The sequence below is a fragment of the Meles meles genome, chromosome 7, assembly GCF_922984935.1.
Source record: "Meles meles chromosome 7, mMelMel3.1 paternal haplotype, whole genome shotgun sequence".
In the NCBI taxonomy this organism is placed as follows: Eukaryota; Metazoa; Chordata; class Mammalia; order Carnivora; family Mustelidae; genus Meles; species Meles meles.
In genome coordinates this window covers 138494991-138520292 of record NC_060072.1, presented here as the reverse complement: position 1 = coordinate 138520292, position 25302 = coordinate 138494991, and the positions used below count along the sequence as shown (strand labels likewise).

The 25302-nt window shown below is 38.1% G+C and overlaps 2 protein-coding genes across 2 annotated transcripts in view; both read right to left on the bottom strand.

The window, feature by feature from the left end:
* The window catches only part of LOC123946514 (ankyrin repeat domain-containing protein 26-like), a 123131-nt gene extending 117116 nt beyond the window's left edge, over positions 1 to 6015 (bottom strand). The window contains 3 exon segments of the mRNA XM_046011876.1: positions 2483 to 2656; positions 2814 to 2928; positions 5768 to 6015. Coding sequence (XP_045867832.1) covers positions 2483 to 2656; positions 2814 to 2928; positions 5768 to 6015 — 537 coding nt within the window.
* Positions 6016 to 10522: 4507 nt separating this feature from the next.
* Positions 10523 to 24805, bottom strand: LOC123946512 (ATP-dependent zinc metalloprotease YME1L1-like). Its single transcript, XM_046011875.1, has 12 exons — positions 24742 to 24805; positions 21412 to 21564; positions 20726 to 20858; positions 19339 to 19401; positions 18332 to 18348; positions 18004 to 18099; positions 16326 to 16481; positions 15621 to 15772; positions 14823 to 14949; positions 14466 to 14539; positions 13316 to 13402; positions 10523 to 10666 (listed from the first exon to the last, which is right to left on the bottom strand). The coding sequence occupies exons 1-12, from the start codon at positions 24803 to 24805 to the stop codon at positions 10523 to 10525; spliced, it is 1266 nt and encodes a 421-aa protein (XP_045867831.1).
* Between the last annotated feature and the right edge of the window lie 497 nt (positions 24806 to 25302).

The following is a 25302-nucleotide window of genomic DNA, read 5'->3' as shown; positions in this document are numbered from 1 at the left end:
AAATTACGTATTTCCATACTGAATTTTAAAACCTATAAAGGATCCTCTAACCTTAAACACATATATAAATACTCTCACTCCCCCATCTTCCCCACCCCCCCCCCACGTCCCCTAACCCCCTGCTTTCACAGCTGCTCCTTCTCTTTACAATAGCCCCTCTCAGGGGGCCTGGGTGGCTCAGTGTGAGCTTCTGCCTTCAGCTCAGGTCATGAGCCCAGGGCCCTGGGATCCAGCCCCAGGTCAGGCTCCCTGCTCAGTGGGGAGTCAGTTTCTCCTTCTCCCTCTGCCCCACCCCTCTGCTCCTGCTCTCTCTCCCACTCTCACTCTCTCAAATAAATAAATTTTTTTAAAAATAAAATAAATTAAATTAAGTTAAATAGCCCTCCTCCACCTCTTCAACAGATTAACTGTACTCATTCTCCAAAACTTACTTCAAACATCGACTGGTTCCAAGAATCTCGGCTTCGATCACAGCATTTATCGTTGTATACTCCACTTATTTTATTGCACCCATCGAGACCAAGAGCTTCTTGAGGGATGGGACTACTTTTTATCTCTATACCTCCAAACTCTAAAATATAGCTTTAAAAGCTTAAAGTACTTTTACTGAGTTAACAGCCTAAATGATTATCTCTGGAGTAGTGTTTCTTAAATTATATCCCAAAGAATAGATACTTTGCTGGAAAGTGAGGATTCTGCCTCAATAGAAAGATTCAATGATCCTCTGTGTTTGAGAAATATTACAGAACTGCACTATATCTCTAGCGCAAAAGAAATCTGTTTAAATTTGCTTATCCCCATTTGACAATACTTCTCATGGCAAACATTAACATTTTAGAAATTAGAGTTTCAGGGATACAGTGTTGAGAGTTTCCAATAAAGGTGAAGGTTTTCTCCAGGTTATACCAACATGCTTGATTCTCTTCTATCAACGGTATCAGGATCCCAGATGTCAACATAAAGCACTCTTGCTCCAAATGGGTCACTAAGGAGATGGACTCTGAATTAAAACAGCAGCTCTGGGGCATCTGGGTGGATCAGTCAGTTAAGCGTCTGCCTTTGGCTCAGTTCATGTTCTCCGGGTCCTGGGATCCAGCCCTGCATCAGGCTTCCCTACTTTTCCCTCTCCCTCTGCCCTTCCTCCCTACTCATGTGTGTTCTCTCTCATTCTCTCTCTCAAATACATAAAATCTTTCTTTAAAAAAAGTTCATTAAAGTGAAATCTTAAAACTGAATAACTGACTTGACAGTTTACAGCACTGTTAGCCAAAGCCGGCTTTTTTCAAAACTTGAAGAAAACCAACACTTGGGTCAACTAAAACTTAATAACTATAATCAATTGTAGATAATTGCTGCACTTAAGAATGAAAATGTATCAAAACTAGTATCAATATCAACTGAATCATAGAGACAAAGATCACTTCTCTATCTCTATAACTAGATCATGGTCTTAGAGCAGAATAAGGCATATTCCATGTAAAATTACTCAGAATTACTACTTGGGTTAGAAGTCAAGGCATGAAAATTCTTGCTATGTAAAGAACATGCTTCTCTTCTTATAAGTCTGTATATGTGCTTTCTTCCTGCTTTCTTTCTTTACAGTCCCTACAAAAATGTATTTCTAAAAAGTACACTCAAGAAAAAAAAAATTTAAAAAAAGTGAAATCTTAGACAATTAAGTTATTTCAAAATATTTTCATTCAGGGAATGCTCGAGCTTCTACATATGAAAAAATTGACCCTACCTATGTCAACCAACAGTGCTTCCTTAAGGAGAGTGGTAGGACGTAATGCATGTCAAAGAAATAACAAGTGCAATAGTGAGCGCGGTCCTCCACTACTCCCCACGCACAGCTACTACCCCCCTGAGGACCTACACAATGCTGAGCAGGAACTACTCTGGGAAATGGGAGACCCCAATGCGGTGCATGGCAGGCAGAGTGGCTATGAGCACAACTAGATGCCGCTGTAGGATGTCATGACCCGATCCCCTTGCTCTCATCTTCAGAACCTTGGGGCCTGGAATGCCCAGGGACTGCAACCTGCTGCTTTCTCCTCCCACTTGCACTCACCCAAGTTACCCTACTGGGTCATGGTCTCCCACCCATTCCCAGCAGCACTCATTTCCTAAGTCCCTGCACAGCACCCAGCCTCCATCATCACCTCACTCCCCTCCAGGCCTTCAATCCTTTGTGGGCTCTGAGCCCACCAGCCACTCCCAAGAACTAATGGGAAGATTCTCCTTCTGGGGTGGAAGGGTGGCTGGGAAACAGAACTCTGCCCTTTCTGTGGGCATCGTCATTCTCTAGTCCTCCCTACCCTGGTTTTGGAGTTGTTTCCATGGTGACAGGACTTGATGTATAAAATTCAGTATTTAGTATTTATTACATATATGAATAAATATGTAAATAAATGTTTTGTGGCTAAAAAATTTATATACAGGTTTTAAAATTTCAAATACTTTATAAATAAAGTTGACGTACCTTGTTTCTTGCTTCAATATTTGCATGGTATAAAATCAGCTTCTCTACTATTGACGTGTCCTCACCAGCAACAGCATAGTGGAGGGCAGTATTGCCAAAATTATCAGTAAGATTTGGATTAGCACCGTGTTCTAAAAGAATAGTTACACATGGCTCTTCTTGAAATTGTACAGCCTGTCAGTAGTATACCAAGAAACAGAGTGTAAATTCTAGGAATTTAAAGCAAGCATGCCATAGTTTTCACCAATTAGTTACATTTAATTGCAATAAATTTTCATTCTAAGTAACTAAATCAAATCCATCGCAGGCAGACACAGCTGCTACCACACACCTTCATTAGAGGAGTCCTACATTCTCTATCATAGAGGTCAAGCTGGCATTTCTTCTCTACAAGAAGAGTCACTATGTCGGCATGGCCGATGGTACAGGCCAGATGAAGAGGAGTCCTATGAAAGTGAAAGAACGTTTTAGGAAATTATAGTGCACTATTTCAAAACATGAAATTAATTCATGTAATTGTAAACATTAAATAGCATCTTATTCCTTTGACTCAAAAACAAACATTTAGTTTTCTTTTGAAGAAAGTACAATATTTATCAGTGATTATTCACCATACTAGTAGAGGAGGCGGCTATCTGACTTGGTAGAGCGTGACCTCAGGGTTCAGCTCAACCTGGGTTTAATCCTACTTAACTCTGTCACTTCATAGTTATGGCTCAGCCTTATCCTCAATTTCCTCATCAAAAAAAATGGAGATAAAAATAGTTATCTTATGTCCCCTGCCCTGCTCAGTTTGAAGGTCATGTGACTCTTGATCTCAAGGGTCATGAATTCAAGCCCCATGTTGGCTATAGAGATTACTAAAAACTAAAAAAATAAATAAAGAATAGTTATCTCACAGGACCTCGTCACCATGCTTAAATGAAGATCTATGCAAAGTTTGTTACATATTATTATTATAACTATTACTATTGCTACTATTATATAAAGACAACACTCCCATTAGGTAAAGTGATACAATTATGCCTACTTCTCAGATATGTTTTAAATATTCACAAGAATACTATATCTCAATGATTCTAGGAGGCTCATTTTGTCACCTTTTAGTATCTCTGACATTGGAATGTGATTTATAATTCAAAATGTCTTACAACTATAATTGACAGAATTTTTTAAGATTTCTTATTGGTATATAAAATGGTGGGGCATCACACAATCAATGTGCCTTACGTTAAATGAAATAATGGTATATACATACAACAATTATACTGCAGTTCTAGTCACATGGTTGGCATTTCAATAAATTTTAGTTCTTGAAAGCATTATGGGGAAAAAGGACTAAAATAATGAAGGCTTTTCGGTTCCAAGTTTTATAAAGTCAACTTTAGTTCTTTTAAGCTGTCTAGTCATATCTGAGTCTTTTCAAATATGACATTCCAGTCAAAGCCTTGGTAAAATAACCAGTGTTTCCAATGGTGTCCTGTTACAAGGAGAACAGATTCTTACTGAACTTATGCAAATGACTGATTGCCATGGAAGAAAGAATACTGACTGAGACCTTTTGGTTTCAGAGGGTTCCGATAGAAAGAGTTGAATACCTTGATTTGTTTACAAATGACTACTTTTACATCTCTGTAAGTTACAGGAAACTTAAGAAAAAGTTTCCCTAGCCTGGAAGAGCAAACATTACAGAACCAGTAATGTTTAAAATAAGACAAAACATCAAGAGATACAACATTACAATCTTTCAGTTCATCTAGTTCCATGTTACTAATTCTGGTTTAGTCCCAATGCAGCTTTTACTTCTGGAAATTCTTACCCATTTCAGTTCCAGGATTTTAACATATCAAAGACCTGTATTTGTCCTGAAAGTCTTCCCATATGAATTTCCTTTAAGGCAGAAGTCATTTTACAAGATAATGCTTAGAAGGCAAATTTATGAATCAGTTAAGTACAAAACATGTTTACCAGCAGATTTCAAAAGCACAAACCCAGTTCCAGCAACCAACGCTCTAGCATTTTATCCCATTTGGTTAAGACCTAGATGACCAACAAATTTAATTCCATTTGCCATTCAAGCAAACCTTCAAACCTTCACAGTTTCAGGTTACCAAAGACTTTGAGAGCTACTTTAACAATTACCCATTAATACCCTGAGACAGACAATTAGCCATCAGTTTAGTCACCTCTTTGCTATCAGATTTCACGTTCCATCTGGGCCCACTCCACTTTAGACGCCATGCTCTCCTGCCAGCAACGGGGAGGGGCTAGGCAGTCCACATCGGGCCAGAGAAGACAGGAACGTCCCCAAAACAAAAAGAGTTTCAGCAGCTGCTTGGGGATACTCCTTAAAGTCTCTGTCTTGAGTTAGACTAACCCCAGTTGGCTCGAGTTATAGCCATTAAAAGTCAGAATCCCCTCACTCTCTGCTTGCCCCATTTCTTCAAACACAGAAAACAACACAACAGACAACAAAAAGACAAGACAAAGACAACTGCAGGCCCAGCGGTCCTGCCACAGGTGAGGATTTTCTAGGGGTACTCAAACCCCCTGACCACCTGCCTAAGAGGACTCGAACCCCCTGACTGCCTAGGGGGACTCGAACTCCCTGGCGATCTACCAGTGGAGGGAAGGAGTGTCCCTGCATCCACTCCAGCCCTGGGGAGCACGGCTGTGTCCAGCTTCTCCCCGGTGGGCCATACCCTGGAGCTCCGCAACCAGACAGACAGGATCCCGTGATCTTACGTCCGGAGGCTTTTCCCAGAAATTCTGATGCTGGCTCAGTTCTCATCATTTGATCCCGGATGAGCTCCCAATGTTAGGGTCCGTAATCAAAGGAACGAGACTGGTACAAAGCGAAGGTCAAGCAAAGCTTTATTTCATGCCAAGCATCAAGAACCAAACTGACTGATCAGGGCTGTCTCTTGGAAAAAAAGCGACCCCTCCCAGCCTCACAGACTAACTTCTATAGAGGTAGTTTAGCTGGGCTATACACAGGTGGCCAATGAGATTGCAATACACAGAGAAAACTGCACAGTCATGCTAGGTCTGCACACACAGAGAAAACTGCTAGATTACACACGGGTAGCCAATTGAATTTCAATTTACCCTTGTAGATATACAGTAGGGCCCCACTGATTGGATGTCTTCACCTGGCCTGACCCGCCCTTGTATCTAGGCTTTGCAAGTGAGTTCCTCTTGGGGGGGGGGCAGGGTAAATCTAAGTTCACTACATAAACACAAAATGACTCCCTCTGGCTAACCATGCCCTTACATCCCTATTACCGTTTCTTCTTGTCTCTTTTATTCACGTCTTTCCCAAGCAGTAGCAACTGCTGCAATCTCAATATGTTGCCCATGACAGCAGCTCTGTGGATCTTTTTGAGATGTTTCATTCGGATGTTATACCGGCGCTGGGGCTTGTTGTCTTCTTCATTCTTGTCAACCGGGGCCCCCAAGCCATTCACCACCTCCCTGCGAAAGGTCAGGGATGAACACACCTTCCCCATCCCGAAAGAAAAAAACTTCTTCATTGCAAAGCCTAGAGGATTCACCAACACTTCACCTTCCACTGGGCTTTTTGCCACTTCTAGACACCAACACTAGCACTAGAGATAAGCCCAACCGACTCACAATGGTTTGGAATGTTGGAGCACCTAACAACCGTAACCATGATGCCAAGCACAAATGCGCTTGCGCACCTCTGAAACCCGCGTGGCTGCGTCTGCGCATAAAGGGCCAGCGACTAAAGGTACCCAAAGCGCATGTGCAAGGCCCAACCCTCTCACATCTCAGTGCTGCGGGGCCTCTGCTGGGCTCGCCACTGGGGGGAGGGGGGGGTGGCGGGGGGAGGGGGGTGGCGGGGGGAGGGGGGGTGGCGGGGGGAGGGGGGGGTGGCGGGGGGAGGGGGGGGTGGCGGGGGGAGGGGGGGGTGGCGGGTGGCGGGGCCTCCGCTCGGCTCACAGCTCCGGGGCTATAAATCTGGATAGTATTATTTTAAAGACTCTGAAGACCTACAAGAAACTAAGAAATGTTTATTCATGAAAATTACTAAAGTTTGGTTAGAGCTGTGTGAGTCTGTGGTGTGCTCTCACTTCCCATGCCAGAAACTTGTCACTTAGAAAAGGGACTTGCCTGACCTGAGGCAGAGTAAGTCAAAGAGGTGTGGCCTCCATGCTAAGCACACAGAGTTCTCTAACCTGAGGTTGCAATGCTGTTTGGGGGAAACAATATAAGAGTAGGAAGGTATTTAACTGTGAGCTCTGAGAGGTCAGAGAGCCATCTGGATGTGATAAGCACTCCACATAAACTCCAGGTTTACCCGAGGCATGCAGTAGAAACTGAAGCTGGTTCAAGCCACCCACATGCCCATGGTTGCCAAGCCATGCACATACAGGCAAAAAAGCAAAAAACTTGTTAGAAAGCAGAAACCAGGTAGCCTTGAAAATGACCCAAATGTTGAATGGACTAATAAGCTAATAAGCCCACACAGATCCCTCAGCAGAGGAGAAAGCATGAATAATGAGGTCTGCACACAACATCTGCCCAATCTTTGGCTAAATGCTAAAGGATGCAGGCACAGCAGCAACATGTAGGAAGCAAGACTTAAAAATTTAAGAAATGAACAGAGACATCAATGGCTGCACACTGCAGGAGAGACAGACTTCATAAATTTACTGGAGGCAAGTTACTAAACAAGACAACCCCCTGGGGAGGAAATAAGAACCCATAATTGCTACATTACCTGAAATTCAACAAGATTATAAAACAAAGAGACAAGAAAGATGACCCTACTACGAAAAGCATTAAGGAGAAACCATCTGAGTATTTCCAGATGGTAGATTCAGCAAAGATTTAAAAGATTTAAAAGCAGCTACATGAACATGGTCAAAGACTAATGGAAATAGTGTTGAAAACCATGATGAAAATGACACAACATATGAAGAGTCTCAATAAAAAGATACAGGGGTGCCTGGGTGGCTCAGTGGGTTAAGCCTCTGCCTTCAGCTCAGGTCATGATCTGAGGGTCCTGGGATGGAGGCCCACATCAGGCTCTCTGCTCAGCAGGGAGCCTGCTTCCCCCTCTCTCTCTGCCTGTCTATATGCCTACTTATGATCTCTCTGTCAAATAAATTAATCTTTAAAAAATAAAAATAAATAAATAAAAAGATACAAAGTAAATTAAAGATTTGAATGGAAACTTACAGCTGAAAAATATAGAACCTGAAATGGAAAATTCAACTGATTTGAGATGACAGAAAAATCAGTGAACATGAAGAATCAACAGAAATTATTCAATCTCAAGCAGAGAGGGAGAAAAAAAAAATGAAGAAAATGAACAAAGCCTGAGACCAGATCAATGATAAGTGTACCAAAACATATGTAAGGAGACCCCCAGAAGGAAGACAGAAAAGGATTAATAAATATATTTGAAGAAGTAATTGCCAAAAATTGCTTAAATTTGATGAAAACCTAATCTGCAGATCTGTGAAGCTCAGTAAATCCTAACTAGGAAATAGACAAGGACATCCACACCTAAACAAGTCATCATGGGGTCAAACTGCTAAAAGTCAAGGATAAGCAAACAAAAACAAAACCTTGAAATCTGCAAGAGAAAAAAACCAACCTATCACAAAAGGAGACCAAAATTATGATTAACAGCTGACTTCTTACAAAAAAATAATGGGAGCTAGGAGTCTATGGGATAACATAATCCAAATGAAAAAAAATAATGGAAGCTAGAAGTCTATGGGATAACATAATCTAAATGATTAAAGATTTTTTAAAAAGGCAACCGCGTATTCTTTATCCAGCAAAACGATTCTTAAAAAAACAAAGGCAAAAATAAATGATATTCCCAGAGAAAGACTGTGGAAATAAGATTATATAAAGCACGAGTTATGTCACTGTATTGTTGAGTTGCTGTAACATGCACAGATACAACATATGACACTGGGAGCACAGAGAAGAAAATGAGATATACTGAAACAAAGTTCCTACATTTGACCAGAATTAGAGTAGACTGATAAGATGCACAAGTCACACCTAGATCAATCACTAAGATGTAACTCAAAAAAGGAGAAACAGAAGGATCTCTTGAGATATGAGAAAAACAGAAAAGAAAAAGCAAAATGGGACGTGTAGAAACAAGTACATCAAAACTAAATCTGAATTAACTAAACACTGCACTCAACAGAGATTAAAAAAAGCAAGATTGATAAAGAACTTGTGTTCAGAATATATCATCTCTTACACCACATAATAAGACAATGCAAAAGGGACAGTGAGGGTGCTGTGAATGGATGTTTCTCCAAAGAAAATATACACATGGCCAATAAAATAGGAGAGGATATCACTAGTGTAGATAAACGTATGTTAATCTATGAGATATTATTTCATTCACACCAGAATGACTTTATCAAAAAGACTCTAAGAATATGCTGTAGAAGATACAGAGAATGATGCATTTCATCAGGTCCGTAAAAAGGTAAACTGAAACTTACTACATGACCCAGCAATTTCTACCCCAGAAGTGTACCTAGGAAAAATAAAAACATGCATCCACACAAAGACATGTAAACACACAGGGAGAAGGAAGGAAGGAGAGAGGGACAGGGAAGGATGAAAGAGAAGAGAAAAGGGAAAGGGAAGTGGGCAATTAAAAAATGGGACAATGAATCTGGACCAAGGGTATACAGGGGTTCCTTGTATTATTCAAGTAACATTTCTGTAAGTTTGAAATTAGATCAAAATTTAAAGCTACAAAAAAAAAAGGGCAAGATACTGTATAGCAAACTCCCTCTATCAACTTCTTCAATGAAGACCATATACAGCTTAAAAGTTATTAGAAAATTGTAGGTAATTTTAATAAAATCACTTCAAGAATATAATCTGGTTGTAAAGCCAATACAATGAGCTCTAAAATAATTCTCTATTCAGTTAAATAAAGTCATCTGTAAACCCTGTAACAACATGTTCATATTCACAAAATCTGAATGAAAAGCAAACATGACTTTCCATAACCAGGAGGGTAATTCAAAGTTCACTTTGAAAGGACTGAGACTTGGGGTTAATCTCTCTTTTAATACCAAGCATAATTATATAGTTATTCGGATTTTGAAGTGACTCACTTTTTATTTAACAAAATATTTGCTGCTCTGAAATAAATTTCATTAGTAAGAATGATGATGTTTTAAAAAAAAAAAAAAGACCATGAAAATGCAAGCTGCATTTCTAAAAGGTTGTAATCATTTAAATTCTGATAAATCTGTACATTTACAATTCTCTCTTAGACAAAAACAGAACTATTTTATATATGGACAATCTGGAGCACAATAATTAAGTGCATCTTAATGAAGTTTCCACCGACCTATGTAGAAATATACTTCACATGAGCCAAATGGCAGCATTTCTTCATCAAAGATAAATGGTACTATCTAAAAACAAAGATAATCCTTTGATAATTTTACATTGCCAAGTAAAAGTACTTTCCAAGAGCTAAAGGCACAATTTTTTTAAATTTTTTTTTTATTTATTTAAGGAGAGACAGTAAGAGAGAGCATGAGAAAGGAGAAGGTCAGAGGGAGAAGCAGACTCCCTTTGGAGCTGTGAGCCCGATGTGGGACTCGATCCTGGGACTCCAGGATCATGACCTGAGCCAAAGGCAGTTGCTTAACCACCTGAGTCACCCAGGCGCCCTAAAGGCACAATTTTTATTCACATCTAGTAGAGGAACCAACCATAAAATCATTACTTATTTTCAACTGAATAACTGATTAACATTTCTCAAATAAGCTGTTTCCAATCCTAATAGTTCTTTATTTTCTTTAACATATTTGCTATGGGCTGATAATTTGCCATAGGTGTCATCATGAGAATAACCAGAATTAGATTAAATGTGACAAAAGAGAGACAAAGTGTTTCACACTCTTGAGTGATACCAAGGCAAGAATCGGAGAAAAGCATCGCAAAAGGAGACTACCGAAACGCTACTTATATATTCCTGCAGCAAAACCAGCAATGCGTCCACTTTAAGAGTTATCATCTCACTTCCAATTTCTTTCCCTCAAGAACAATTTGAATCTCTTTGGCATCCAAAGTCTCATAGGTTAGTAAAGCTTCTGCTAGATTCTTACGCTCTTTTGCATGAGTCTTCAAGATATGTTTCGCTCGTTCATATGAGTCCTGAAATGAAAAAAAGGAGGTATCTAAGAGACAGAAAACTTAGTAGAAGCTAAAATCATGAATAAGAAAAAAATGTATATAAAAAATGTGAACTATATTCATTTCTATTTATAAAAGATAAAAGCATGAAGCTCTTTTTTAAAATTAACATAGAATGTATTATTTGCCCAGGGGTACAGGTCTGTGAATCATCAGGCTTACACACTTCACAGCACTCACCACAGCACATACCCTCCCCAATGTCCATAACCCAGCCACCTCCCTCCCTCCCACCTCTTCCCCCCAGTAACCCCCAGTTTGAGTGAGATTAAGAGTCTCTTAAGGCATGGAGCTTTTAAACACCCAGCCTATTTGATTGATTGATTAATTGATTGATTGATAAGGCAAGCTTGATTCTCAAAGATTAGTTTCATACTTGCAAACATTCTATTTTTAACCTCAAAACGTATCACATGGATAAGTGAGGACTACTTAGGTAGTTATACTTAAAGATATATAAGTATATACTATACTTATCTGCTTTTTAAATAAGGTCTGAGAACAAAGAAATCTATTTCTCTATTCAATATACATGTTAAAAAGGAAAGGCAGGTTTGCTCCTTTTGCCTTGTGAGATTTCACCAGTTTATTCACTTTAAAGGGTGAGAAAAGATCTACTTTTCTATTCTTATTTGGTAACAACTTACCTGTCAGTCAGTGACTATACCTCTGTAAAATGAGTTTACCAATACCAAGAAGCATACGTCATATAAAAATAACACAATTATGAAAAATAAACATCATTAGACATTCTGAACAAAACTGTTATGGTCAAGTGAAATATCAAATTAAAGAAAACATATAAAGTATTATAAATATGTCATGGAATATTGAAACTAATAACCTAGGATGAATTAGTATTAACTTTAAAAACTCCATTGGAATGAAATCCTTACACTGTAACAAGTAAGACTATGATAAGGTTTTTATATTTCTAAGTTTCATACACACTTGAACCTAAAATGTATACTAGCTAATCATAATTTTCCTTAATAACAACCTAAGTGTGCCATCTAGTGGAAAGAGTATCTACCACCCTCGCAAGCTTAACATTTCAGAAGAGTATTAAGAGCAAAGAAAGTATTTCCAATGCTCTAATACTAGAAGAGAAAATTTACTCAAAATAACAAAATAGTAAAAAAGAATGAAGATTCAGGCAAGGGAGAGAGAATTCCTCTTCTGAAACACCTTCTAAACCTTTCCATCATATAAACTTTTCATAAACTTAATGACTTTAAAGCTTTTACCTCCTTGAGTTAATCAAAACCAGGCCTTCCTGGGGAGACTCCAAATCCCTCAAGTGACAGCTACTGATTCACGCCTATCCCAGATATTTCAGGGTAAAGAGGGGACCTTCGCTCCCCTCACCGCTGACAGACTATTACTTTATGACCCTCTTCTATAAAGCATGATTCCTTTGAAGTTAACACCATCTGACTTCAACATCCTTCATTCTGCCACCTACAACCCTAATTCCAGTTCTTGTTCACTAGACTTTCTGCCATTTAGCTCAGTCTTTTCCATTCCAAGACCCACCTTCGTGTACATCCAAATGGAATGCACATATCCAACCTCTGCACTAAGCACCAGACCCACGTATCCCTCCCCATGTGAAATCTTCACTAAGACACCTCAAATTCAGGGGCGCCTGGGCGGCTCACTTGGTTAAGTGTCTGCCTTCGGCTCAGGTCATGATCCCAGAGTCCAGGGATCAAGCCCCACATCAGGCTCTCGGCTCAACCCGGAGTCTGCTTCTCCCTCTGCCCTGCACCCACCCCACTTTATGCTCATGCTCTCTCGCTCTCTCTCAAATAAACAAATGAAAACCTTGAAAAAAGAAATCACTTCAAATTCAGTATGTATAAAAACTCAGCTCATAATCTACACACTTCCCCACCTTAGACCATCATCAGTGTTTTCTCAGTCAACAGCACACACAGCTAGATGGCGGCACCAGGCAGAAATTGAGAACACAGCTTTGTTACTTAATTTAGCTGCTCTCTCACCCAAACCTCAGAAAGGCATTCAATTCCACTAGATCAGCATCTCTTGAATGCATTCACTTTTCTCAATTTCCCCTCTCACTGCCCTAATCCAAGCATCTGCGGTGCCTTAAGGAGATTCCGCAGAACCTACTAACTCATCTCACTGAATCGACGCTCACATATTCCGTACTGGACCCTACAATCAAAAAGACTTTTGTTTTCAAAGACCTTTATGCTTCATTCTCAGCATATATATACAGTGAGGCACAAAGCGACTAATATTTGTTGAATATAATCTATGTCAGAGTGAAAAACCAATAAAGACTCAAATAATCAAATACCCCCCCTATTCTAACAACACTATGGTTTTACAGATGAAGTAGAATATTTATAATTACTGATATTAACTGTTCCTAGCCTATGGTCAGAATAAAATAAAGATTCAGTCTATGACCAGAGGCTCCCAACTACATACTGAAATCATGGCTTCAATGGTGCACTCATTCTCTTGATTATATATAGCGACAGTTTTAAGCAGGGGATAACCATTATCTTCTGGTAGCACCTAACTATTTAGGCACATTAATGACTAGATAGATGAATAAGCACAGAAAAACAGCATTACCCTTAGAAGGATTCTAATTTCTGGTTCAATAGCAGATTGAGTTTCTGGTCTCTGTTTCCCAGTATCACTGTAGGTCATAACTGCAAGCTAAAACAAACGAAAAGAAAGGAATTGAACAGAAACACATCAAACCACTAAAAATGTTAACAGAGGAAGTATTATCCTATACTTAAGGAAACCTCATCAAGGGCAAGAAAGAAATTCAGTATAGAAATTTCATCATTCTTCTAAAAGTGTAAGACTAAAAAGTATGAACAAGAGAGAAACTTTAAAATCCTAAGGATGGTTCTGAGTACCTTCTTAGAAAACCTTTGCCACTATTCCAAATCCAGAAATCCACAATGTAGTGTATTAGAAGTGCTGTGTGAAGCCACAGTGATAACGTAGGAGAGTGAAATACTGGGAAGGGTAAAGTAAACAAGCTTGGCAAACAGAAGCTTTAGGTCATATGAACAGAAACAGAGTATCTTCTCATTTGCTTAACTCATGACATACTATTATTGTCCAAGCAGCCAGAATGGAAAGTGAATACTATGTTTTCGTGCTTAAAAAAAAAAAAAAAAAGTTTAGAATGAGCTGTGACAAATCTACTGGGAATGAGACAGGGGGAAAGTAAATGTTAGCAATTTATAATGAGAACCCTCTCCCCTACGGTGCCTGGGGTAGCTCAGTGGGTTAAGAGACTCACTTCAGGGGCGCCTGGGTGGCTCAGTGGGTTAAAGCCTCTGCCTTCGGCTCAGGTCATGGTCCCAGGGTCCTGGGATCGAGCCCCGCATCGGGCTCTCTGCTCAGCAGGGAGCCTGCTTTCCTTCCTCTCTCTCTGCCTGCCTCTCTGCCTACCTGTGCTTTCTGTCTGTCAAATAAATAAATAAAATCTTAAAAAAAAAATAGAAAAGGAAGGAAAACTTCCAAATTCATTCTAAAAAGAGACTCACTTCAGCTCCAGTCACGGTCCCAGAGTCCTAGGATCACTGCACTGGGCTCCCTGCTCAGCCGGGAGTCTTCTTCTCCCTCTGACCATCCCCCCTCTCATGCTCGCTCTCTCCAATAAAAAGAAAAATAAAGTCTTAGAAAAAAGAACCCTGTCTCATAAGGAGACACTTGGCAAATCATCATTTGATATATGAAGGGGGATAAAATTAGCTATTACCTTTTCACTCATTACAAATTTGGTAACCATCTGCTTTCCAATTTTGGTTGCATTATCAAAATCACTGGAAGCACCTAAAATTTAAAAATATACATAGACTCAATATTTAAAAATATTTTTTTTTAAGATTTATTTATTTGACAGAGAGAAATCACAAGAGAGGCAGGCAGAGAGAGAGGAAGGGAAGCAGGCTCTCCGCTGAGCAGAGAGCCCGATGTGGGACTCGATCCCAGGACCCCGAGATCATGACCTGAGCTGAAGGCAGCGGCTTAACCCACTGAGCCACCCAGGCGCCCCTTAAAAATATTTTTAAATCAGCAAGCACAATCTGACCTAAGGCCATTCTTTACAGCCAACCTGTTGTGATATGGTCAGCTCCAAATATAAGCTCCTCAGCCACTCTTCCTCCCATACTAACATCCATCTGTGCAAGCAGCTGAGCTCTAGTTTCATTCCATCTGTCATTCTCAGGCAAGAGGGACACCTGGACAACTGGAAACAAAGAAAAACTCCAGACACAGTTGGAAATGCTTCTATTAATGATCAGAATTACCGTCTGGCTCTTGCTATAGCACTTAATGTCATGATGCTGACAGCTCAAAGACATTTAGTAGAGAGATGGTCTCAGGCGACTAATGACAAAACTGGCATTATGCAAAGGAAGAAAAATTCTTTATAAAGCAAAAGTTCAATTTACATGTCATAGCTATATAATCCTGCAATAGGATAATGCTGCAATAGGATGGATTTGTGCCCAGGTGCCAAAAAAGGCTTAAAATGTCTATCGTTAGAAAGATAAGAAAATGAAACTTGTACTCAGTGAGAAAAATCTTAGAAAGACTATGGAACCACTAACCTAGTTTCTTTGTGGAGGGAAAAAAGCAATGACATATTTAAGAATAATACTTTGTTGTCATTCCAGACTTAAATTTCATCATGTAAATATATAATATTTGAAATATTAGTATTCTTTATTAGCAGGTAAGTTTCACGAGTATCTCTGATCTCACAATGGTTCAGAACATTAAAGAAGAAAGTTACCAGCAAACTTAGAACTTAGTTGAATGTTCTTTTTAAGTATTTTCCTCAACAGTTTCCTACATAAGCTTTTGGAGAGTGTTATTTGAAAGAAAAGAAAAAAAACAAGATACTTACATGTCCAAGTGTTGGCCCTCTTGGCATGATTGTAGCTTTGTTGATAGGCATCGCGTCCTTAGTGTAATATGCAATGATAGCATGACCGGATTCATGATACGCTGTGATGGTTTTGTTTTTATTGTCGATTTCCACACTTCGACGTTCAGGCCCTAAGGATAAAAATGTATTGAATAAAATTATTCCGTTAGCAAGGCATATTTAGATGCATGAAACCCACTTGCCTTTAAGTAATTCTAAGAGTGACATGACTTAATATCGTTATTAAGTTATTTTAAACCAAAATAACTTGCGAACTGACAACAAACTTGTAAGAGCTGTCCTCTTACTCTTTACTATCAACCAGGAAAGTTTAATTCTATTTCCAGAAAATAAATTTAAAGAAATGTCACAGCTAAATTGTTCTGAAGCCAATTCAAGATTTAAAATCAAATACTGAAAATTAGCAAAATTTCTTTTATCTGTACAATTATTCTTTTATCAGCAATACCAGATAAGAGTAAACAGTGTACCCCCTGCGCCCAAACAGTATAATCATATAAACTGTATTTGCTCTGTAAGAGGCCCAAATGTGTGGCTACTTTTGAGTAAATATTTTCTTGCTCCTGTACCTTTCTTTCTTGTAACATTTTTCTCAAAAATAATGTATTCTCTAACATAACGAACAGTGTAAGACAGGGAAAAGAAAAGAGAGAGAAAACCTACCCATTAGAATTTTATCTTTGGAAAACTCTAGTTCCTTCATGGTAACCATTTCTTTTCCATCAACAGCTTCCTTTAACGCAGCCTGGTTCACAAGATTCTCCAACTCTGCTCCAGAAAAGCCAACAGTACCTCGAGCTATAATTTCTGGATCCACAGCTACGTAGATAAACACAATATTAAAATTCCAAAACGACTCTTCACAAATGACTCATATTCCAAGAGAAAAAAGAAAACAGCTATCCTGAACGAGAACTTAAAATACTTATATCACTGTAACTACAAAATAAACTTACTTTTTCTAAAGGAAAACCAAAACTACCATTAAATAGATCATTAAAATCCCACTGGGACACATCACAAAAGTTCTTGAATTTAAATAACTTTGTGAAAAATAAAAAAAATGCAGAGTTGCCAGACATGACTGATAAACCTTCAAATTATGACCTAAACTGTTACTAGCCTAAGCACAACTGAGAATGTATACTCGTAGATAACATTTTGTTTTCTGAATTTCATCTTGAAATACTTTATACATAAGTATTTAGTATTATATGTACATTAATAAAAGCTCCCCTTATTAGAGGAAATATCAGAGGTTTTTTATTTTAAAATTTTATTTATTTTTATTTGAGACAGAGAGAGTGAGAGAAAGCATGATAGGGAAGAAGGTCAGAGGGAGAAGCAGACTCCCCATGGAGCTGGGAGCCCGATTTGAGACTCGATCCTGTTACTCCAGGATTGTGACCTGACCTGAAGGCAGTCACTTAACCAACTGAGCCACCCAGGCGCCCCAACATATCAGGTTTTATGAATTGATTCACCTATCCTTGAAAATACTACAGCTTAATTTAATAGCTGCATTTATTACTCAAGTGGGTCCATAATATTTTCATATGTTTTGTTTTACAGTTTGCCTCTTTTGGGCCCAAAGTGATGATATTTTATGTGCTTTTTCTACTATTTCATATTTTACATTCATCTAAAAACACTTATATTTATCTGCAAGTATTATCTGAAAACTCTCAAGAAAACATTCTTTTTTTAAAAAAGGAATTTTTTAAAATTTAAAAATTTAAATTAATTAAATTCACTAAATTTATTATTTTAATTATGTTTAATTTATTGTATTGTTTTATATCTAATTATTCATTTATAATAATTTTATTTATAATTACTTATATCTAATCATTTTAAATTTATTATTTATTATTTCTTTAATAAATTATTAATTAATTTATTATTAACTTAGTTATTTAATATTAGATTTCTTTTTAAATTTTAAAATTTTTAAATATTTTTGAGAGAGTGAGCAAGCAAGAGCACATGAGCAGGAGCAGAAGGAGAGGGACAAAAAGACTCCCTTGTTGAGCATTAGCCTGATGGCGGGGTTTGATCCCAGGACCCTCACAACCTGAGCCAAAGGCAACCACTCAACCAACTAGGCCACCTGGGAGCCCCAGGAAAACATCCTTTAGGGATTCAAACGACAGAATGTCCTACATATGTAATTATCAAGAAATAAACTTTTTAAAAAGGAAATACAAATGGAGAGAAAAGAGGACATAGAAAAAACTGGTCTTCTGAGACATTTATCAAGTAAGGACCACAAATAGGGTGGAATGAAATATTACCATTACACAGAGATAATAATAAAGTTTGTTTCTAGAATGAGTCTTACACTGATCAAACTTTATTTTATTGAGATACCATTTCAAAATTTCTGTTCGACCTTTTACATCTGGTCTTGGAACTGTAACGTGCATGTCAAAACGACCAGGACGGGGCGCCTGAGTGGCTCAGTGGGTTAAGCCGCTGCCTTCGGCTCAGGTCATGATCTCAGGGTCCTGGGATCGAGTCCCGCATCGGGCTCTCTGCTCAGCAGCGAGCCTGCTTCCTCCTCTCTCTCTCTCTCTGCCTGCCTCTCTGTCTACTTGTGATTTCTCTGTGTCAAATAAATAAATAAAATCTTAAAAAAAAAAAAAAAGCTCTAAAAAAAAAAAAACGACCAGGACGTATTAAGGCACTAAAGGGACAATATGAGAAGAAAATATAAATTAATCTGAGTACTGAAGGTCAAGTTAAATAGGACACTCTGAAGACAAGATGGAAAGATAATGACAACCATGGCAACAAAAACCATGGATGGAGTTTTGTTTCTTATTTTAATTCCAGGACAGCCAACATCTATGTTCGTTTCAGGTGTACCATACAGTGATTCGACAAGTCCACACATCACCCACTGTTCATCCCAAGTGCGCTCCTTAATCCCCATCACCTATTCCACCCTGGACTGGAATTCTGAATATAAATATTCACAGGACTCCTTTAAAACATGGCTCAAGTAACAGTTTCAATAACCAGAAGGCAGAACAAAGGTTGATAGGAGATAGATGGTACGCAACCCTCATAAACAAAAACATGCAAGCTAGTCAATCAAGGAACAATAATTCTACAGCAGTCTATTATGAGAGCTACTCTGTGATAGCTTCCTATCACAACTGCTGTAAGTATAAAATGTTAAACCACAGACTTAGGCAAAGATTAAAAAAAACTATTAGATCAAATTAAAATATGAATACCTTCTATGACAAAATCAAAAATTTAAAACTGTAATTTTATTTTAAAAATGTTCTCCCATCACCCCCAAACTTTTGTGATATAAAGTTGTCAGAAGATTCTTTTAACAACTTTACTGAAATTTAATTCACACATCACAGATTTCAAAGTAGATAATCCAGTGGTTTTTAATATACTCAGAGAACTCTAACTTAAAAATATTTTTATTCCCCCATTCCAAAAAGAAACCCCATAGCCACCAACAGTCACTCTCCATTCTTCCCTCCTTCTGGCAGCCACTAATCTACTTTCTGTTGCTATCGATTTACTTATTCTAGACATTTCACATAAACAGAATCATATGTGATGTTCAGTGATGGGCTTCCTTCTCTTTTAAAGTTCATCTACGTTTCAGTACGTATTGGTACTTGTCAAAAAAAAGTCTTTTAATACGTACTTATCTAATGCCTCTGGGAAGTTTGTGGCTCCTATTATGATAACTCCTTCATTGGGTTTAAAGCTAGTAAAAAAGAAGAAAAACAACATTTCACTGAAAATTAAAACAACACACATACAGATATGCTCTACACAAAACTATCATTAAACTTAGTAACAGTAAAGAAAAGGGACTGACGCTTTTTACACTCAAAGTGATAAGACATTCTCTATCATTTTTTAAAAAGAACAAATGTTATTACGCTAGTACACTTCAATAAAACTGCTAACAATACATCACAAAGTCATCTATGATTACATGCCTTCATAGTATTTGTTCTACTTAGGAAGACATGACCTGACAGAAAAGGCTAGGGAACCTGACTAATTTGTGAAAAATTATTCTCAAGCTAACCAATTCAAATTATTTGCTCCTAGACTTCCCATTTGGTTCCAAAAGGTCATAGACGGTTTTAAGAAGTCCTTCCTTCTATCAAAGCAACCCCACCTCTTGCTCTTTATATTTTAAAAATTGATGCAGGGGCGCCTGGGTGGCTCAGTGGGTTAAGACCTCTGCCTTCGGCTCGGGTCATGATCCCAGGGTCCTGGGATCGAGCCCCGCATTGGGCTCTCTGCTCTGCAGGGAGCCTGCTTCCTCCTCTCTCTCTGCCTGCCTCTCTGCTTAGTTGTGATTTCTCTCTGTCAAATAAATACTAAGAAAAAAAAAAAACTGATGCAAACTTTTATTTTTTTTTAGAGTTTTTTTTTAAAGATTTTATTTATTTATTTGACAGAGAGATCACAAGTAGGCCGAGAGGCAGGCGGGGCGGGGCGGGGCGGGGGAAGCAGGCTCCCTGCTGAGCAGAGAGCCCGATGCAGGGCTCGATCCCAGGATCCCGAGATCATGACCTGAGCCCAAGGCAGAGACTTTAATCCACTGAGCCACCCAGGAGCCCCTGATGCAAACTTTTAATCTACCACAACACTAAAATCGAGTCACAAACTGTAGGAACAAGCAAACACTCTTTAAGTCTCCAAACTAGTATTCTCAATAGGAACCATCACTTTCCTGTCATGCTACAATCAATGAAAAAAGGTATAGAGATCAGCAGTTAAGAAGAGCTGATACCTCAGTCACCCCATTAGTAATGGAAAGAACACAATACAGAGAATCCAGCTTGTCTTGACTTCATGCACAGGGACTACTCTGTTGCCTACATGTTTTTCCTCTTTCTTTTTTTTTTTTGAGATTTTATTTTTAAGTAATCTCTATACCCGATGTGGGGCTCAAATGCACAACTCCAAGAGGAAGAGCTGCATGCTCCACTGACTTAGCCAGATGCCCCGCTATTTCTCGAATGTTCCCAAATATATTACCACATCCCAAAGACAGACGAAGATTCAATTACCCATCCATTTCAGCAAGAAGCTGATTTATAGTCTGCCTTGAATATGGATGCATTGGAGACTCAATTCGCTTCCCACCAACAGAATCTAATTCATCAATAAATATAACACAGGGAGCATTTGCTTTTGCTTCCCCTAGGAAAAGAGAAAAGATACAAATAAGTTTAATGAAATCAATGTTTTTTGAACAAAATCATGTAAGTATTAAAAACCTGTAAGACTGTCAAAGGCAACCAAAGACATTCATTAAGGAGAGAGTACATAAAATGAGATCTCTTTCGTTTAAAACTGATTTAAGAACAGTATCCTCAGGAAAAAAACTGTACCATACAAAATGATACATAATAAAAACTGAGTATTCATTCTTCTGACTGTACAAGCCACAGTCAGATTTGAGGCTAACTATTCCTTAATTACATACTACTGAATTAATGAATAAGATAAAAAGGACAACAACAACAGAAAACCCAGCTTTTCAACAGGCCCCAACCTCACCTAACACTTCTAGCTCCTCTATTTGGGAAAGTACAGTTCTGTTTAGGTCACACATTAAATTACCTAAAACCAAAACCCCACAATGGTGAGGTCAGCTATCAATCATAATTGAATAGGAAATAAAGGGTAAGAATCCCTCTTCCCCTAAAATTAACAAAATTTCGTATTGTATGAAAGATACATTAAAACGTACTAAATAGATTTCTGATACGGCTGGCTCCCACACCCACAAACATTTCATCAAATTCTGATCCAGAAGCGTAATAAAAAGGAACATCAGCTTCTCCAGCCACAGCTCGAGCAAGAAGCGTCTTTCCTGTCCCTGGTGGTCCAACTAAAAGTATTCCTAAAAGAGAAAACAAATTCACTGATTCAACTTAAAAAATGAAAGTAAAACCTGACGTGAGCCTATGAAACAAATAGTTATTAATTAATGCATACATAGTTTTGAGGTGGAAAGCACATGACTATTATTTTGAAACAAAGCAAAACATATGTCTCTGGTAATGATTCACTACAGGAACTTCTTCGAAACTAATTTCCCTCTACCATTCATATCTTGAGAGAATGGAACATAATAAACTTATCTGTCATTAAACAAGTACGATAAAATTCACATAAACACAGGTTAAAAGATTAAGCAACCAAATGTGGCACATGAACCCTTGACTTCATGTTCTTCCATAAAACACATATGTAAGAAACTGATGAAAATTTGATTTGGACATCTGATGAAGATTTGAAAAAATTCCGGAGTACAAGATATTAAGGAAATAGTATTCAATTTTATTTGGTAGGATAAATTATTCTCTTTAGGATAATGTCCCTAGTCTTAGGTGACACATAACAAAGTACGGAGAGGTAAAGTAGTTCATGTCTACAGCTTTGTAACTCTTCCTGTGTTCGAAAACTTTCTTAACAGCAGTACTTTTCATAAGTTGGAATAACAGATTTCTCTGGTCTCCACGACTTTTCATTTTTCATTTAAAAAGGCAAAAAAACAAAAAAAATAAAAAATAAAAAGGCAAAAAACCCTTTATTAATGCTATATTTTAATATAAAAAACTATTAAAGGAAATTTGTTGAAAAATACCCTTAAGACTACCCCCTTGTATTGCCATGTTATTGTTATTCTTAACTGGTTTAAACGGTAGAATATATTTTTGTAACTGAGAATTTTCCCACAATTTTACAAAATATCTCTTGTGATTAGAAAGAAAAGTGTTTACCTATTCTATGACTTTAAACTTTAAACTTTCTGATGTTATAGTACTGATTTTAATAAATGAATCCTAAATTAGCAGAGATTCATGCGAACAGTTTTATATACTGCTGAACACTGTCAGTAGAAATAGTGGGCGGTGTAGAAACAAACCTTAAATATGAGTGCCCCATTTAACTTACCAATTCCACCACTAGAATTAGAATCAAGAATAACGAATAAATAAATGAGTAAATCTAGAATTTATTCTAAAGAGATAATTAAGGACGTAGGCAAAGCCTTGAGATAATAAGATGATCATCACAGTGCTGATTTTATTATTTTAATTAAAAATGTCTGAGTATAGTTGACACACAGTTACATTAGTTTCAGGTGTACAACATAGTGATTTGACAAGTTTCAACATTATGCTGTGCTCACAAGTGTAGCTACCCTGTCACCATACAACACTATTACAGTATCACTGACTATATGCCTTTTACACCTCTGACTTACTCATTCGACAACTGAAAGCATGTTTCTCTCTTTCCTCTTCATACATTTTGCCCAGCCCACACACTGCTAATTTTAACCACAAAACACTAGAAACCATAAAAGCTTAATGTGATTACAGCATAGCATGATCATATAGTCCAAGGACACCCAAAGTCATTACAATCTTGTACCCAATTCTAGCAGATGGTTTTCCCTCACACCAACAAACAATTCACCAATACCAGTCGGCACACTAACATTCAAATCAATTCTGATGCTACCCACGTGGAGACAGCATCAAATACTGTAAGTTAAGGACTTTGTCCCCAAAGACTGCAGAATACATACTAACTTGTGGAAAGTTCCAGCCCTCTTATCACATGGTTGATTCTCCTGGCAACCAGCTGCTAACCTTAGGTGTGCCCTAAAAGTTGACTCATTAACAGAAGACAAATCTATTCCTGTCATCACTATAAAACTACAAGAAATGGGACTAAGACATATGTATTTCTTTTCTTTTAAAGATTTTATTTATTTATTTGACAGACATAGATCACAACTAGGCAGAGAGGCAGGCAGAGAGATAGGTGGAAGCAGGCTCCCTGCCGGGCAGAGAGCCCGATGCGGGACTCGATCCCAGGACCCTGGGATCATGACCTGAGCCGAAGGCAGAGGCTTTAACCCACTGAGCCACCCAGGCACCCCTATATATGTATTTCTAATTATAAATCACAACAGTCATTAAAAGAGAAAACGTCAAAGACAAACAGGACTATTCCACAAATTAGTATGTTTTAAGGTCATGAAAGATCCACACCCACTCCCACAATAACAGAGTGAGGAGGGGAGCCTGGGTGGCTCAATCAGTTAAACATGTGACTTCGACTCACCTCATGATAGGGTCGTGAGACTGATCCCTGCATGGGGCTCTACACTCAGTGCACAGTCAGCTTCAGATTCTCTCCCTCTGCCCTCCCCGTCCGGCTCCTGCACTTGCATGTGTGCTCACTCTCTCTCTCTCTCTCTCTCTCTCTCTCAAATAAATAAATAAATAGGCTAAACAACTTTTTCAGACTGAAGAAAAATCAAGGGGTGCCTGGGTGGCTCAGTCAGTTAGGCAGCAACTCCTGATTCTGGTTCAGGTCATGATCCGTCTGCTTGAAGATTCTCATTCTCTTTCTCCCTCTGTCCCTCCCCACTGCGTGCTCTCCCTCCCTCTTTCTCTAAAATAGTTTTTAAAAAAAGATTAAAGAAAAATCTAAATGTATAAACCTGGATTGAGTCCTAAACCTGGATTTGGGGTGGGGGATGGGAGGACCTCACTACAAAGGGTATTAATAAGAGAAATGCAGAAATTTGAATATAACTAAATTCCATAATTAGTTCTGGAACTGTGTGAAATTTCCTGACTTTAATAACTATACTGGAGTTATGTAATAGAATATTCTTATACTTTAGGAGATATATAACGAGGTATTTGGGGTTAAAGGAGCATGATATCTACAATTTACTCTTAAACAGTTTTAAAATACATTTATGTAAAGAATGTGAGCAAATGGGACAAAGTGCTAAAAAACCACTGAGTTTGGTTAAGAGTACAGAGAGTTCTCTGCACTATTCTCACCATTTAAAATCTGAAATGTAATAAAATTCAAAATCCCCTTCCTCTCAAAAAAAGTTTATACAATGGTATGTTCGGAATGAACACTTATTTGTAAAATAGCCTTTAATAACTAAACCTTAAGCTTTTAAATCGGTAAAAATTAAATTAGCAATAGATTATTGTTTGTTTAAATGTCAAGTCATGGTAAAGGGAAGGTACCTTACCTTTTGGAAGTTTACCTCCAAGCACAGTAAATTTTTGTGAATTTGTCAAGAATTCAACAGACATCATTAAAAATGTTAGCTATCGGGGCACCTGGGTGGCTCAGTGGGTTAAGCCTCTGCCTTCAGCTCAGGTCATGGTCCCAGGGTCCTGCGATCAAGCCGCACGTTGGGCTCTCTGCTCAGCAAGCCTGCTTCCTCCTCTCTCTCTCTCTGCCTGCCTCTCCAACTACTTGAGACCTCTGTCTGTCAAATAAATAAAAATAAATAAATTTTTTTTTAAAAGTTAGCTATCAATTTAAATTAGAAGCGCATTTATGTGTGTAATTTTATGTATTTATTTTAAATTACACTGGTCTAATAATACATTTGCAGCCAATTTGCCACCCTGTATTAGACAACTTTAAATAGTTCTCAGAGGGGAAAAAAAGAACTCAAGTACATTGGTCAGGGTTAAAAAGAAACTACCTGACAAGAAGTATACTAAAACATGAAACATCTCTGGGCTGAAGGGCATTATGGAAATTTAGAATTAAACTCATGACTCTCTTAGATTTTCTAAAT

Bases quoted from the DNA above. Each gene is read 5' to 3' on its own strand.
- LOC123946512 (XM_046011875.1), bottom strand. From the start codon at position 24,805: ATGTCTGTTGAATTCTTGACAAATTCACAAAAATTTACTGTGCTTGGA. The intron at 19,402-20,725 runs GTAATTGAATCT...CTTTTTTACTAG, and splicing joins CTTCTTGCTGAAATGGATGG to CTTTAAACCCAATGAAGGAG. The intron at 16,482-18,003 runs GTAAGACTCATT...TTATCTACGTAG, and splicing joins TAAAATAAAGTTTGATCAGT to CTGTGGATCCAGAAATTATA.